This window comes from Clarias gariepinus, chromosome 4 (genome assembly GCF_024256425.1).
Source record: "Clarias gariepinus isolate MV-2021 ecotype Netherlands chromosome 4, CGAR_prim_01v2, whole genome shotgun sequence".
Lineage (NCBI taxonomy): Eukaryota > Metazoa > Chordata > Actinopteri > Siluriformes > Clariidae > Clarias > Clarias gariepinus.
In genome coordinates, this window is record NC_071103.1 from 20,856,269 (window position 1) to 20,869,509 (window position 13,241).

Genomic DNA, 13,241 nt, shown 5'->3' on the forward strand with positions numbered 1-13,241 from the left:
CCATAAATTCGATGTTGTGATTATTTTCATGCGCACTGACATGTGTTTTGTTTATTTTTTGTTTATTTTTTTCTAGAGTACTAGACAGGACACGGTTCTATTGTTGTCGATAAAACCAGCATTTCCTTCAATAGCATAAGGTTTGCGACAGGGGGCGCAGTTCCTGCACCTTGCTGAGATGTCTAGTTTAACAGCAGGCCTTGCACGGTCAGTATCACTCTGTTAGAATGGAAGAAGACCCTGAGTCCAGAGCAGTGAGCAGAGTTAACAGGAGCAGTAGAAGTCCCACACTGGAGGATCTGGGCCTCTCACACTCTGCTCTAGCTTTTGACAGCAAATTTGTGTGCTCTCCTCCAGGAATGCTTATGCTTGGGGAAATAGTAAGTAGAACTTTTTTTTTTTACATTATTCTTTAGCACTAAAGTTATAGTAGTTACACTGTAAACGAATTAAAGTGGTGTGATTAGGCTGTGTTAATATGGCGACAGCATATGTGGCCACTTTAATTGTCGCATGGTGCATAATTATATTATCATGAATATATCATAATTATTATAATTATGACTGCACAACAATGAGTCACATGTTAAATTAACTGATACATTAACCATTAGAAAATGCTAAATCTAAATATCATTTAATCATTTTTCTCTACCTACCTTGTTTTCATCTTTTAAATGAAAGTAACAGAAATCATTTATGAGTCATTGGGTCTGTTCAGCATACACACTATGCTAATATAAATTAAAGTATTTTACAATGGAACTAACTTCATTAGCCTGTGCCTGAAAAATTAGGAGACGAAAAATGTAACCACACATGTGGATTCCACAGCGGAGAGGAAGTGGACCAACCAAAACAGTTTAGTCAACGACTCTTCCTTTCGCCCTTATTGTTCGCTTTCCTTCCACAATCCATCCTGAATCACATCCAAGCATTCAGGCAGTGTTTAATCTTTGTTTAGGCCTATCTGCTGAATGCAAAACCACTTTTCCTGTGACACCAAGCCTTCAGTGAAAAATTCTTTGTTACTTCTAACAGGAAGCGTTAATGAGAGTGCACAGGGAAATGCAGAGACTGTGTACCCTCTCACAGTACAGCAGTAAAAACTGTACAATGTGATCACGTGGCACATTTGAACATTGAAATTGTTATAAATCATATGATGTGCTTTTAATATCAAGGCTAGTCCTATGCTATGCAACTTGTCATATTTATAGCCTCAAAGTTTGATTTCATTTTGTTGTCAGGTTTGTGGACTGCTTGTGTGGACTCTAATAGGTGGCACTGACTATTTGCTGGTGCCAGCCCTGGGCTGGGTGATGTTTGTGTCAGTGATTTGCTGGGTGCTGACTGTCTGCCTTCTTCTACTGCACCTGACCAATGCTCTCACAAAGATCCCCCATGTCCCATGGTCAACTCTGGTGAGTGGATTAAACTAACTACAACAAAGACCAAAGCATTATGCTGCTGCAGGTCAGAAAAAAGGTCTTTGGTATTTAGGAATTGTATCAGCCCAGGAAAACATGTAGCATTTTCCTACTTTGGATGAAATAATGCTTTAAATCCTACTAATTTTTACAGGGCCTGTGCTTCAATAGCAGTGCCACTTTTCTATACATGACAGCAGCAGTGATTAATGCTACATCTGTGCCACATGCCATTAAGGGGCGCTATTACTACCACAGCTGGGTTGCTTCCACGGTAAGAAGAGAAGAAATATAATTTCCTTTAATTAGTCTGATTCGATTCATTTGAAAGAAGTTCCTTTACTATACTTCAACACAATGCAACTCCTACTATAAACACTTCTCCTGTTACTTTTGCTTAATTTAATGATACAATAAACGATGTGCATGTACTAGACGTAGACTCAGTGTCCCAATATTGATAATAGAACATGAGAACGCTGATGTTCTGCAGACAACTTCAGTGTTCCCACAAAATACAGTATCCTGCAAGATAAACGTTAAAGTAAAGTTGCTTTAAAAACTTCCCTCCAATAAATATCACCCATACTGATTTCTAAACAAACTTCTTCTCTTTTCAGGTAATCGCCTTCTTAGTTGCGCTTTGTTATGCAGCAAATTCATATGTGAGCTACAAATCCTGGAGATCAAAAAGTGATGATGCCTAAACAAACTGACTGGAATCAGGAATTACTTACAAAATAATCTTCCACTGGATGGCTTTCTATTGGCTTTTGTAATCATCATGCAGTAGCTCATCAATATTAAATTAGTTTCTTTGAGAAATGAGGAATGTTAGGGTATATTATATTCATCGACAAGGACTTAAAAAACAAGATGCTTTTGTCTCATGTACTTTTGGATTATTCTTCATTTTGTTCATTTTCTTTATTAATTTTGACACTATGCTATTTGTGTCCTAAGAAGGGGATATGTGCTATAGAAGTTTCTTAATGAAATTATGTTTCATGCATTTTTGATTGATAGGTACTATGTGTTTCTGAAAGGTTTACCAGAAGATAGTAAAACAGTTTCTAATCATACACACATGATGCGCTGTAATCAATGTTGTTTTTTCCATTCAACAGTTAGTTGGTGCTTAGTTTTCTGAAATAAAAATTCTGTAGATTTCTGCTTCGCTACAAGGCACATTTTATCCAGTAATTTTACCTTTTTGCTAACCATTTGCACCAGGCCTTATTTCTTTGTCTTCTTATCAATCAGCAATCACTGTGTGTTGTCCGAAAATAAAGCATTTTCGAATATGAAGGATTGGAGGATGACAGCAGTTAGTAAGAATAATAATGAGAACATTTGCAGTTCTCCACAGCAAAGCATTTATGGAGAAAAACCAGTCAGTGGGGGCCTGGTATTAAATGTATTACATGTTTATGTATTACATCTAAACTAATTACATGTTTAAGATAAAATGGTTAAGGGTTCTTTGCTCAAGCACTCAACCATCCTGGCAATCTTGACCATACACTGTCATCATGCCACAACTGACTGGAAACTTTACTTTTGCTCTTTTTATTTATCTGGCAATATTCCATCTTCAAGCTACAAGACTAAGGACGAATGAAAGTGTTACATGTGTAAAACTTGAACATCATTTGCTTGTGCAAAATTAGCCAAAAAACAATTGTTACCTGTTCTATGCCCCTATGTTACAAGATCCACATTTAAACATTTGTTTCTTTTCATTTAGCAAAATATTTGTAATAATTATTTATTTCCCACTGTGTTAAATAAACCGAAGAACAGTGCCACCATGTTTATTTGTTTATGAAGTGTTTATTTGTTGTAAGTATTGTATCCTACCCACTACCCACTTTTTAGAGAAGAAAGAAAGAAAGAAAGAACAGGTCAGTCTGGCTTTAGTGATGCCCAGTAAGTGGTGAACAAAGCTTCAATTAAACTATTACACTCAAAATCTAAGAGTGCATTTTGACCCCTGCATCTTCCCTGTAAATCCATAGAAATGAGAGTGAGTTGCAAATTAAACACAAGCACAAGAAAGAAAGAAAAGAGTGAGAGGAAGAAAGATGGTTTTTGTTGTTATTGTTTACCTACTATGGTTTTCCTTCATATTTAATATGTTTTTAATGTTTATAAATGCATACTGATGTTATTTATATAATATGTATACATAATCAATTTGACAGAATGCCAATCCAATGCAAAGCACACCTTCACTATGGGCAATTTGGGCAAAATTGGTCTAATCTGCATGTCTTTGGACTGTGGGAGGACACCGGAGTACCCAGAGGAAACCCACCAAGCACGGGGAGACCGTGCAAACTCCATGAGCACAGACCTGAGGTGGGAGTTAGACCCGGAAGCCACTGTGCTGCCTGCCAATGGAGCACTTCTGAACTGAATTGAACTGAGCTGAGAGAGAGTTTTTCCAGCCTTTCTGGAAAATTAAACACCAAAGCTCTCACATTACACATTGTCCACATGTGTTAACAATAATAAATGCATCATGCAAAATGCAGTATGCATTTTGCCATCAATTCACTTCAGTTCTGGTACATACACTCTCGATGTTACAAACACTTTGCTCTATTTTCTTAGAAGCTTCATTTCAACTGTCCTTTTTCGGAACCTCTTAACTCCTTTGGTATAGGTGGAGCTGCATGTCGATGGTGAGTGGAGTTGGTTCTTTAAGCCAGAGTTGGCTAATAATTAAGTCAGTATCAGTAACCTTCTTGACGTTTTTGTCAGCACATCCTACACACATCCTGGCAATATTCCTAACAACAGCAAATTTATCTTTCTCTTTTTCACACTACTGTACGTACTTGAGTAAGCCAAATGCACGGCTAAAATCCATCCGCCAGATGGCGCTGTTGTACGCAGCAATGCACTTTCAGCCATTTTAGAAAAAGCAGAAAAACTAATCTTAACGAATATTTCTAAGTATGACCCTGATTAAAAGCAAGTGTCCTTGTTTATGATTGAGCTTAAACTGTAGTTTCTGTGAAGTGTTTAGTCTAACTACATTTGAAAGGTTTTGTTTTGTAGTAAAGTTTGGTGTTGAATTCCTGAATCATAGTAAGAAGATGGTGATTTAAAATAAAATAACTTGTCTTGTGGACACTCAAAAAAAAAAAAATTGAAATAACTGTGAATGTTAAAAAAAAAAAAAAAAAAGGTCTTTAATAATTTCAAATTTGTCATTGCTGATAAATGGATCTTACTGGGTTGTTACAATGCTACATTTACATTTAGCCATTTGGCAGACACTCTTATCCAGAGCGACTTACATTTTTATCTCATTACACATCTGAGCAGTTAAGGGTTAAGGGCTTAGCCCAGGCCCAACAGTGGCAACTTGGTGGTTGTGGAGTTTAAACCTGGGATCTTCCAAACTGTAGTCCAATGCCTAACCACTGAGCTACCCTTGGCCCCAATGCTACACACGCTGTTGTATTGAAACACCCCATCTTTGCTAATTTTCATATAACAACATGCCACCTGTCATGTTTTATTCTTAGACTACATACTGTAACATAAAGGAAGTATTTGAAAGCATGTGCATTACATATATCACACAAAAACATAGTACAAACAAGTACAAGTACAAAAAACATACACAAAATGCAGGCTGAGGTGCAACACAGAAGCTTTATGCTGAAAAACATTAAATAAAGTAAAACAAGATCAAATTAATTGCATACAGATTCACTTGGGCTGTCCTAAATTTTAACTTGGAGCCAAAGGCACTTCTAATATTACATTCACTTTGGCAATGACTCTGTACTAAAGCTCAGCTTATAATAAGGCCTAGCATATACGTTCTACTGAGTGGTCTGGATTGTCAGGCTACTTGTGGTCGAAGTACTGGAATCCTGCCTCTGGTAAATAAAAGTAATCTACTTTGTGAACATTCCAGCTACACCACCAACCTCCTTTTCTGAATCTGCTACAACACAAAAACAATTTACATTTAATTATTATAATCAATAATGTAACCACACATGATTGTAATGCACTGTAAATTAACACTGGCATAGTAAAGGGGATCTAAATTTAAAATTAAATACCCAAGTTCATTATTTGGATATAATGGATACAGTGCGTATACAATAAAGTGGTGAAATAAGAACTAAGCCTCTGGTGTATGTAAACCAAGACTGGTCATGTTGAACAGCAATATTTATGTATAAGAATTATGATGTGGAAAGCCTTTTATCCAGAAACACTGAGCATATGGAAAATAAAATAATATACCAGGCAAGTAGATTGCTCTTTCCATTCCACACTTTCTCCCCAATGTTATAAAATAATTAATCCTACCCTAAATGTCAATTCTATAGTATTCTTGCTTTCAGTCTTTCAAAAATAGCATGCATCAAGGTCAGTGTTAAATACAGTGGAAAGTATATGAATGCAAATTATTATTGCACAAAATAAACATTTAAAAGGGACAGACTTAAGAGCCAAAGGTTTGGATAAGTACACTCAGTTATAACATGTATAATAAACATAATAAAAGCACTTTAATTAACTTCTATCTGACAATAGTTTTTTTAGTCTTGCGCTAAAAGCTGGCATGCTCTGACTGCTGGTGCCTACTGATTTTTGACTCTATTGAAGTTGAAATGAAGGATTTGATCTCTATTCGTTCTGCTTTTGCAGCCTTGAAAGCCTTTTTTATGTTCATTTGCTCTGAATGGGTCTGTGATGCAGCTCCACATCCACTGTTTAAATGTATTAGTATTAGGTGGTGCTTTTGGTCTACAGCTTTAAAACATATCAGGGCAGTCTAACTGCAGTGTATGATTTTATTTCTTCTCTCCCCACCCTGCATCAAAACACTGTAGCTAGAAAATATTTTATGCATGGGACAGAATCTGCATAGAAAGTGGCATATACTGTACACAGCACAAAAAGTGGAACCCTATTCCAATCAGTGCTCTTTTACTGCCATTCAGAAAAAAAATAGTTTTTGTTTGCCTTCCTGAAAACATTTTGCTCTCAAGACAGGTTTCTTGGCCTTATGGGGTATTTTTCTTCAAATCATACTAATAAATGTGGCTTCCTGGATGTCAACTATAAATACCCAATGTGGATGTACACCAATATGCTTCTCATTTAGTGTGATGTTAAAAGGAAACACACAGAAAACCACAATTGTGAAATATAAGAAATGACTTTGACCAGAAACCAATTTGCTCTATTGCTATTTGCATTATTTCCCCAATGATAGTAATTCCAGGGATATTTTTAACTACTTTGACTGTCTCTACATACCAGAAATATTACATATACATTTGTTAGCTGTCTCAGGGAGCCTAGAAGTTTGCATGGTTTATTGACACACACATATATATATATATATATGTGTGTGTATACATACAGTGAGGTCAATAAGTGTTTGATCACCCTGTGATTTTGCAAGTTCTTTTACTTAGAAATCATAGAGGGGTCTAATATTTTTAGCATTGGTGCATTTCCATTGTGAGAAACAGAATCTAAAAAGAAAAATCCAGAAATCACATTGTATGATTTTTTAACAATTTATTTGTGAATTACTGTGTTAAATAAGTATTTGATCACTTGCTTATCAGCCAGATTTCCGACTTTTAAATAGTCCAGCTACACCCTGCTCATGATTCTAAATTAGTAGCACCTGTTTGAGGTCGTTAGCTGTCATAAAAACACCTGTGCACCCCCACAATCAGCCAAAGTCTAAGTATATACATGGGGTATCAATGATGCTAAGAATGTTAAAGAATCAGCCCAGAACTACACGGGAGGAGCTGGTCAATGCCGTGAAGAGAGCTGGAACCATCGTTTCCAAGGCTACCATCAGTAATACACTAAGACGTCATTGTTTAAAATCTTGCATCGCACGGACGGTTCCCTTGCTTAAGTCAGTCCATGTCCAGGCCCATCTGAAGTTTGCCAGGGACCATCTGGATGATCCAGAGGAGTCATGGGAGAAAGTTCTGTGGTCAGATGAGACCAAAGTAGAACATTTTGGTCTTAACTCCATCCGTCGTGTTTGTAGAAAGAAGAATGAAGAGTATCATCCCAATAATACCATTCCTACAGTGAAGCATGGGGCTGGAAGCATCATGCTCTGGGGGTGTTTTTTTGCACCGGTGACAGGACGACTGCACTGTATTAAGGAAAGGATGAACGGGGCTATGTATTGTGATATATTGGGCAAAAACCTCCTTCCCTCAGTCAGAGCATTAAAGATGGGTTGTGGCTGGGTCTTCCAACATGACAATGACCCAAAGCACACAGCCAGGAAAACCAAGGAGTGGCTCTGTAAGAAGCATATGGACTATTTAAAAGCAAAATAACTGGTCTTTAAGGGGCAGAAATCTGGCTGATAAGCAAATTATCAAATACTTATTTGACACAGTAATTCGCAAATAAATAGTTTAAAAAATCATACAATGTGGTTTTTTTTTCGATTTTTTTCTTTTTAGAATGGAAATGCACCTATGCTGAAAATTGTAGACCCCTCCATGATTTCTAAATAAGAAAAAAATCACAGAGTGATTAAATACTTACTGACCTCACTTTATATACACTCACCCAAAGGATGATTAGAAACACCATACTAATACGGTGTTTGACTCACTTTCGCCTTCAGAACTGCCTTAATTCTACGTGGCATTGATAAAAATGTTGGCCCATATTGATAGGATAGCATCTTGCAGTTGATGGAGATTTGACATCCCAAAGAAGCTCTATTGGGTTGAGATCTGGTGACTGTGGGGGCCATTTTAGTATAGTAAACTCATTGTCAAGTTCAAGAAACCAATTTAAAATGATTCGAGCTTTGTGACATGGTGCATTATCCTGCTGGAAGTAGCCATCAGAGGATGGGTACATGGTGGTCATAAAGGGATGGACATGAACAGAAACAATGCTCAGGTAGCCCAGGGCATTTAAACGATGCCCAGTTGGCACTAAGGAGCCTAAAGTGTGCCAAGAAAACATCCCCCACACCATTACACCACCACCAGCAGCCTGCACAGTGGTAACAAGGCATGATGGATCCATGTTCTCGTTCTGTTTACGCCAAATTCTGACTCTACCATTTGAATGTATTAACAGGAATCGAGACTCATTTTTCCAGTCTTCAACTGTCCAATTTTGGTGAGCTCGTGCAAATTGTAGCCTCTTTTTCCTATTTGTAGTGGAGATGAGTGGTACCCGATGGGGTCTTCTGCTGTTGTAGCCCATCCACCTCAAGGTTGTGCGTGTTGTGGCTTCACAAATGCTTTGCTGCATACCTCGGTAGTAACGTGGTTATTTCAGTCAAAGTTGCTCTTCTATCAGCTTGAATCAGTCGGCCCATTCTCCTCTGACCTCTAGCATCAACAAGGCATTTTCACCCACAGGACTGCCGCATACTGGATGTTTTTCCTTTTTCCTACCATTCTTTGTAAACCCTAGAAATGGTTGTGCGTGAAAATCCCAGTAACTGAGCAGATTGTGAAATACTCAGACCGGCCCGTCTGGCACCAACAACCATGCCACGCTCAAAATTGCTTAAATCACCTTTCCTTTCCATTCTGACATTTAGTTTAAAGTTCAGGAGATTGTTTTGACCAGGATCACACCCCTAAATGCATTGAAGCAACTACCATGTGATTGGTAATTGCAGTTTAAGCCATGTGATTAGATAATTGCAATAAGGAGAAAATAAATATCTATATACAGTGAGGTCAATAAGTATTTGCTATAGTATCCGGATACTATAGTATAGTTCTGGGCTGATTCTTCACCATTCTTAGCAATAGTATCCGGAACTGTGTGTGTGTGTATATATATATATGTCTAAAACTATTTATGATTCACAAGAAAATCAAAATGTAATTCTGAGTTTTCATACCTCAACACCTGGGACATGTTAAAGCAAATGTCTAACTCCAAATTTCTTTAAAGGTTGAAAGTATTTTTGCCGTCTTCAGTTAGCTTTGTCCTGCATCTTCACTAACCAAAATAACACAGGCATTTACTGGATGAATAAAATGGCCTGATAAACTTAACAGGAGTACTGTATACACAAACTACATATGGGATTGGACTTATAAACTAAATAGGCAAGATCCAAATAGTGTAAACAGTTTGAAATATACAAGATCCTACAATTTTGCCCTTACTCTCACTGATATCACATTTTATTTTATTTTTTTGTGTCTGTTTGTTGACTGTTTTTTTTTCTTCATTGTAAAGTGTCCTTGAGCTCTGGAAAGGTGCTATATAAATAAAAATTGTTATTATTATTATTATTATTATTATTATTATTATTCATTTGGTTTCAATTTCCCAAAGTACTACTTTACAGGTGTGTGTGATCAGGACTCTTCAAAACCCTTAATTATAGTGTTACTGATGGATTTCTAAGCAATTCATCACATGCTTTTATGATTAGAAATTAAAAGCATGTTCATGCTTTCTGTCATTTAAGCAGGGAATGTCAACATAACATAGCCATGTTGGGAATGATCCACCGAGAATGATCCAGTACACTCAATTTGGGCACATGGGAGGCTCAAACTGAAATTTAAACATCTGTCTTGTTTCCACGTTACCCTCTTCAGTGGCAGCTGACATCCCCGGACAAATAAAAATTAAAATTTTGTAATCTGCAAACTTGTGGATTTTTACCAAGAGAATGCTTTAATTTAATGTGCATGCTAAATAAGAATTTGTTTCTCACCAAATATGTTGGCATTGTTTTTAAATTAAACTGGAACCAGAAGCATAGACAAGTTTCAATATAAAAATGAGCTGCTGCTACTTTTTTCCTATAGTAGTCATGAGCAAGAATCTTTTTGGGGATCAAAAACAAATGGTAATGTGATTTTGCTATTATGGAACAATGTAACCATTGGGAGGGGGGTGGGGGGGGGGGGATGGGGGGGATTCAGTGTCTTCTTGTGCCAGTCCCAAGTCTGAATAAATGCAGATGGTTGTGTCAGGAAGGGCATCCGATGTAAAACGTTTGCCAAATCAATGATGCGAAACACAAATATTATTTCCATACCGGATCGGTCGCGGCCCGGGTTAACAACGACCGACACCAGTGCTGTTGACCTACAGGGTGCCGGTGGAAATTGGGCTACTGTTGGTCGAAAAAGGAGGGGAGGAAGGAGTGTGGTGCAGACTTCAATGGACATGTTGGGGAAGGGAACAGAGGTGATAAGAATGTGATGGGCAGGTTTGGTTTTCAGGACAGGAATGTAGAAGGACAGATGGTGGTGGACTTTGCAAAGAGGATGGAAATGACAGTAGCAAATACTTTCTTCCAGAAGAGGCAGGAACATAGGGTGACATATAAGAGTGGAGGCAGAAGCACTCAGGTGGACTACATCTTGTGTCAACATTGTAATCTGAAAAAAATCAGTGACTGCAAAGTGTTGGTAGGGGAGAGTGTAGCCAGACAACACAGAATGGTGGAGTGTAAAATAACCCTGGTGGTGTGGAAGGTGAAGGGAAAAAAGGCAGAGCAAAGGACAAAGTGGTGGAAGCTGAAAAAGGAAGAATGTTGTGAAGTCTTTAGGGAGGAGTTGAGACAGGCTATGGGTGGTCAGGAGGTGGTTTCAGTTGACTGGACAACTACAGCCAATGTGATCAGGGAGACAGGTAGGAGGGTACTTGGTGTATCATTTGGTAAGGGAAAAGTGGACAAGGAGACTTGGTGGTGGAATGAGGAAGTCAAGGAGTGTATACAGGGAAAGAAGCTAGCTAAGAAGAAGTGGGACTCTGAGAGGACTAAACAGAGTAGACAGGATTACAGGGAAATGCAGCGTAAGGTGAAGGTAGAGGTGGCAAAGCCCAAACACAGAGCATATGAGGACTTGTATGCTAGATTGGATAGTAAGGAGGGTGAGGTGGATTTGCACAGGTTGTCAAGGCAGAGAGATAGAGATGGGAAGGATGGAAAGGCTGTTGGTCCTGATGACATACCTGTGGAGGTATGGAAGTGCTTAGGAGAGGTGGCAGTAGAGTTTCTGACTAGTTTGTTTAACAAGATCTTGGAGAGTGAGAGGATTCCAGAGGAATGGAGGAGAAGTGTATTGGTGCCGATTTTTAAGAACAAGGGAGATGTGCAAAGCTGTGGCAATTACAAAGGCATAAAGCTAATGAGCCATACAATGAAGCTGTGGGAAATAGTAGTGGAAGCTAGGTTAAGGGCAGAGGTTAGCATTTGTGAGCAGCAATATGGTTTCATGCCTAGAAAGAATACATCAGATGCAGTATTTGCTTTGAGGATGCTAAAGGAGAAGTACAGAGAAGGTAATAAAGAGTTGCATTGTAGATTTAGAGAAAGCATACGACAGGGTGCCAAGAGAGGAGCTGTGGTGTTGTATGAGGAAGTCTGGAGTGGCAAAGAAGTATGTTAGAGTAGTGCAGGATATGTATGAGAGTTGTAAGACCATAGTGAGATGTGCTGTAGGTGTGACAGAAGAGTTCAAGGTGGAGGTGGGTCTGCATCAAGGATCGGCTCTGAGCCATTTTTTGTTTGCTTTGGTGATGGACAGGTTGACAGATGAGGTTAGACAGGAGTCTCAATGGACTATGATGTTTGCAGATGACATTGTGCTTTGTAGTGAGAGCAGGAAACAGGTGGAGGAAAATTTGGAGAGGTGGAGGTACACTGTGGAAAGCAGAGGAATGAAGGTTAGCCGCAGCAAGACGGAATTCCATGTGTGTGAATGAGAGGAACCCAAGAGGAACGGTGATTCTTCAGGGAGCAGAGGTAAAGAAGATGCAGGACTTTAAGTACTAAGGTGCAACGGTCCAGAGCAATGGAGAGTGTGGAAAGGAGGTGAAGAGGCGGGTACAGGCAGGTTGGAGTGGGTGGAGAAAAGTGTCAGGTGTGTTGTGGGATAAAAGAGTATCAGCGAGAATGAAAGGAAAAGTGTACAGGACAGTGGTGAGACCAGCGATGCTCTACGGCTTAGAAACAGTGGCACTGAAGAAAAGACAGGAGGCAGAGTTGGAGGTAGCAGAGCTGAAGATGTTGAGGTTCTCCTTGGGAGTGACAAGGATGGATAGGATCAAGAATGAGTTCATCAGAGGGACAACCCATGTTACACGCTTTGGAGATAAAATCAGAGAGGCCAGATTGAGGTGGTTTGGACATGTTCAGAGGAGAGATGGTGAATATATCGGTAGAAGGATGCTGAGGTTGGAACTGCCAGGCAGTAGGTCTAGAGGAAGATCAAAGAGGAGATTTATGGACACAGTGAGAGAGAACATGAAGTTAGTTGGTGTGAGAGAAGAGGATGCAGAGGATAGGGTTAGGTGGAGGCAGATGATTCGCTGTGGCGACCCCTGAAAGGGAACAGCCAATAGACAAAGAAGAAGATTTTGCTAGTATTGAACACTTCAATGAATGAATGAATATAGTGACATTTCATATACACTATTTCTCCATTAAACTGGCAAAGTTTTTTCCCCGTCATAGTGAATAAAGATATGAAACAAAACATTTGTATGGCTGAACATTTTGGATTCAGTATTACATTTAATTATATTTATAAATTACTTTTTTGTTCCTCAGATCAAGTAAAGAAAAAAAACCAATAAATGACATGTTGATGGAAGCACTATGGAATCAACTTTCAGTGAAAAACAATAATAATAATTTAGGCCAAATCTAAAAATGTTAATTAGTTGCAAGGTAAAGGGAGCGCTTATAGACTTTAAGCAGATGTTATTATTGACTTATTAAAAAGAAATGTATGCCCCAACAAGATAGGTGGCAATAGAACAATGGAAACAAAATGA

General features: G+C 38.5%; 1 protein-coding gene across 1 annotated transcript; it reads left to right on the top strand.

Moving 5' to 3' along the window:
* The first annotated feature begins 227 nt into the window (after positions 1-227).
* On the top strand, positions 228-3,243 carry cmtm8b (CKLF-like MARVEL transmembrane domain containing 8b). The gene is made up of 4 exons (XM_053495139.1): positions 228-380; positions 1,251-1,424; positions 1,585-1,704; positions 2,051-3,243. The coding sequence occupies exons 1-4, from the start codon at positions 228-230 to the stop codon at positions 2,135-2,137; spliced, it is 534 nt and encodes a 177-aa protein (XP_053351114.1). The 3' UTR covers positions 2,138-3,243.
* Positions 3,244-13,241: the final 9,998 nt, after the last annotated feature.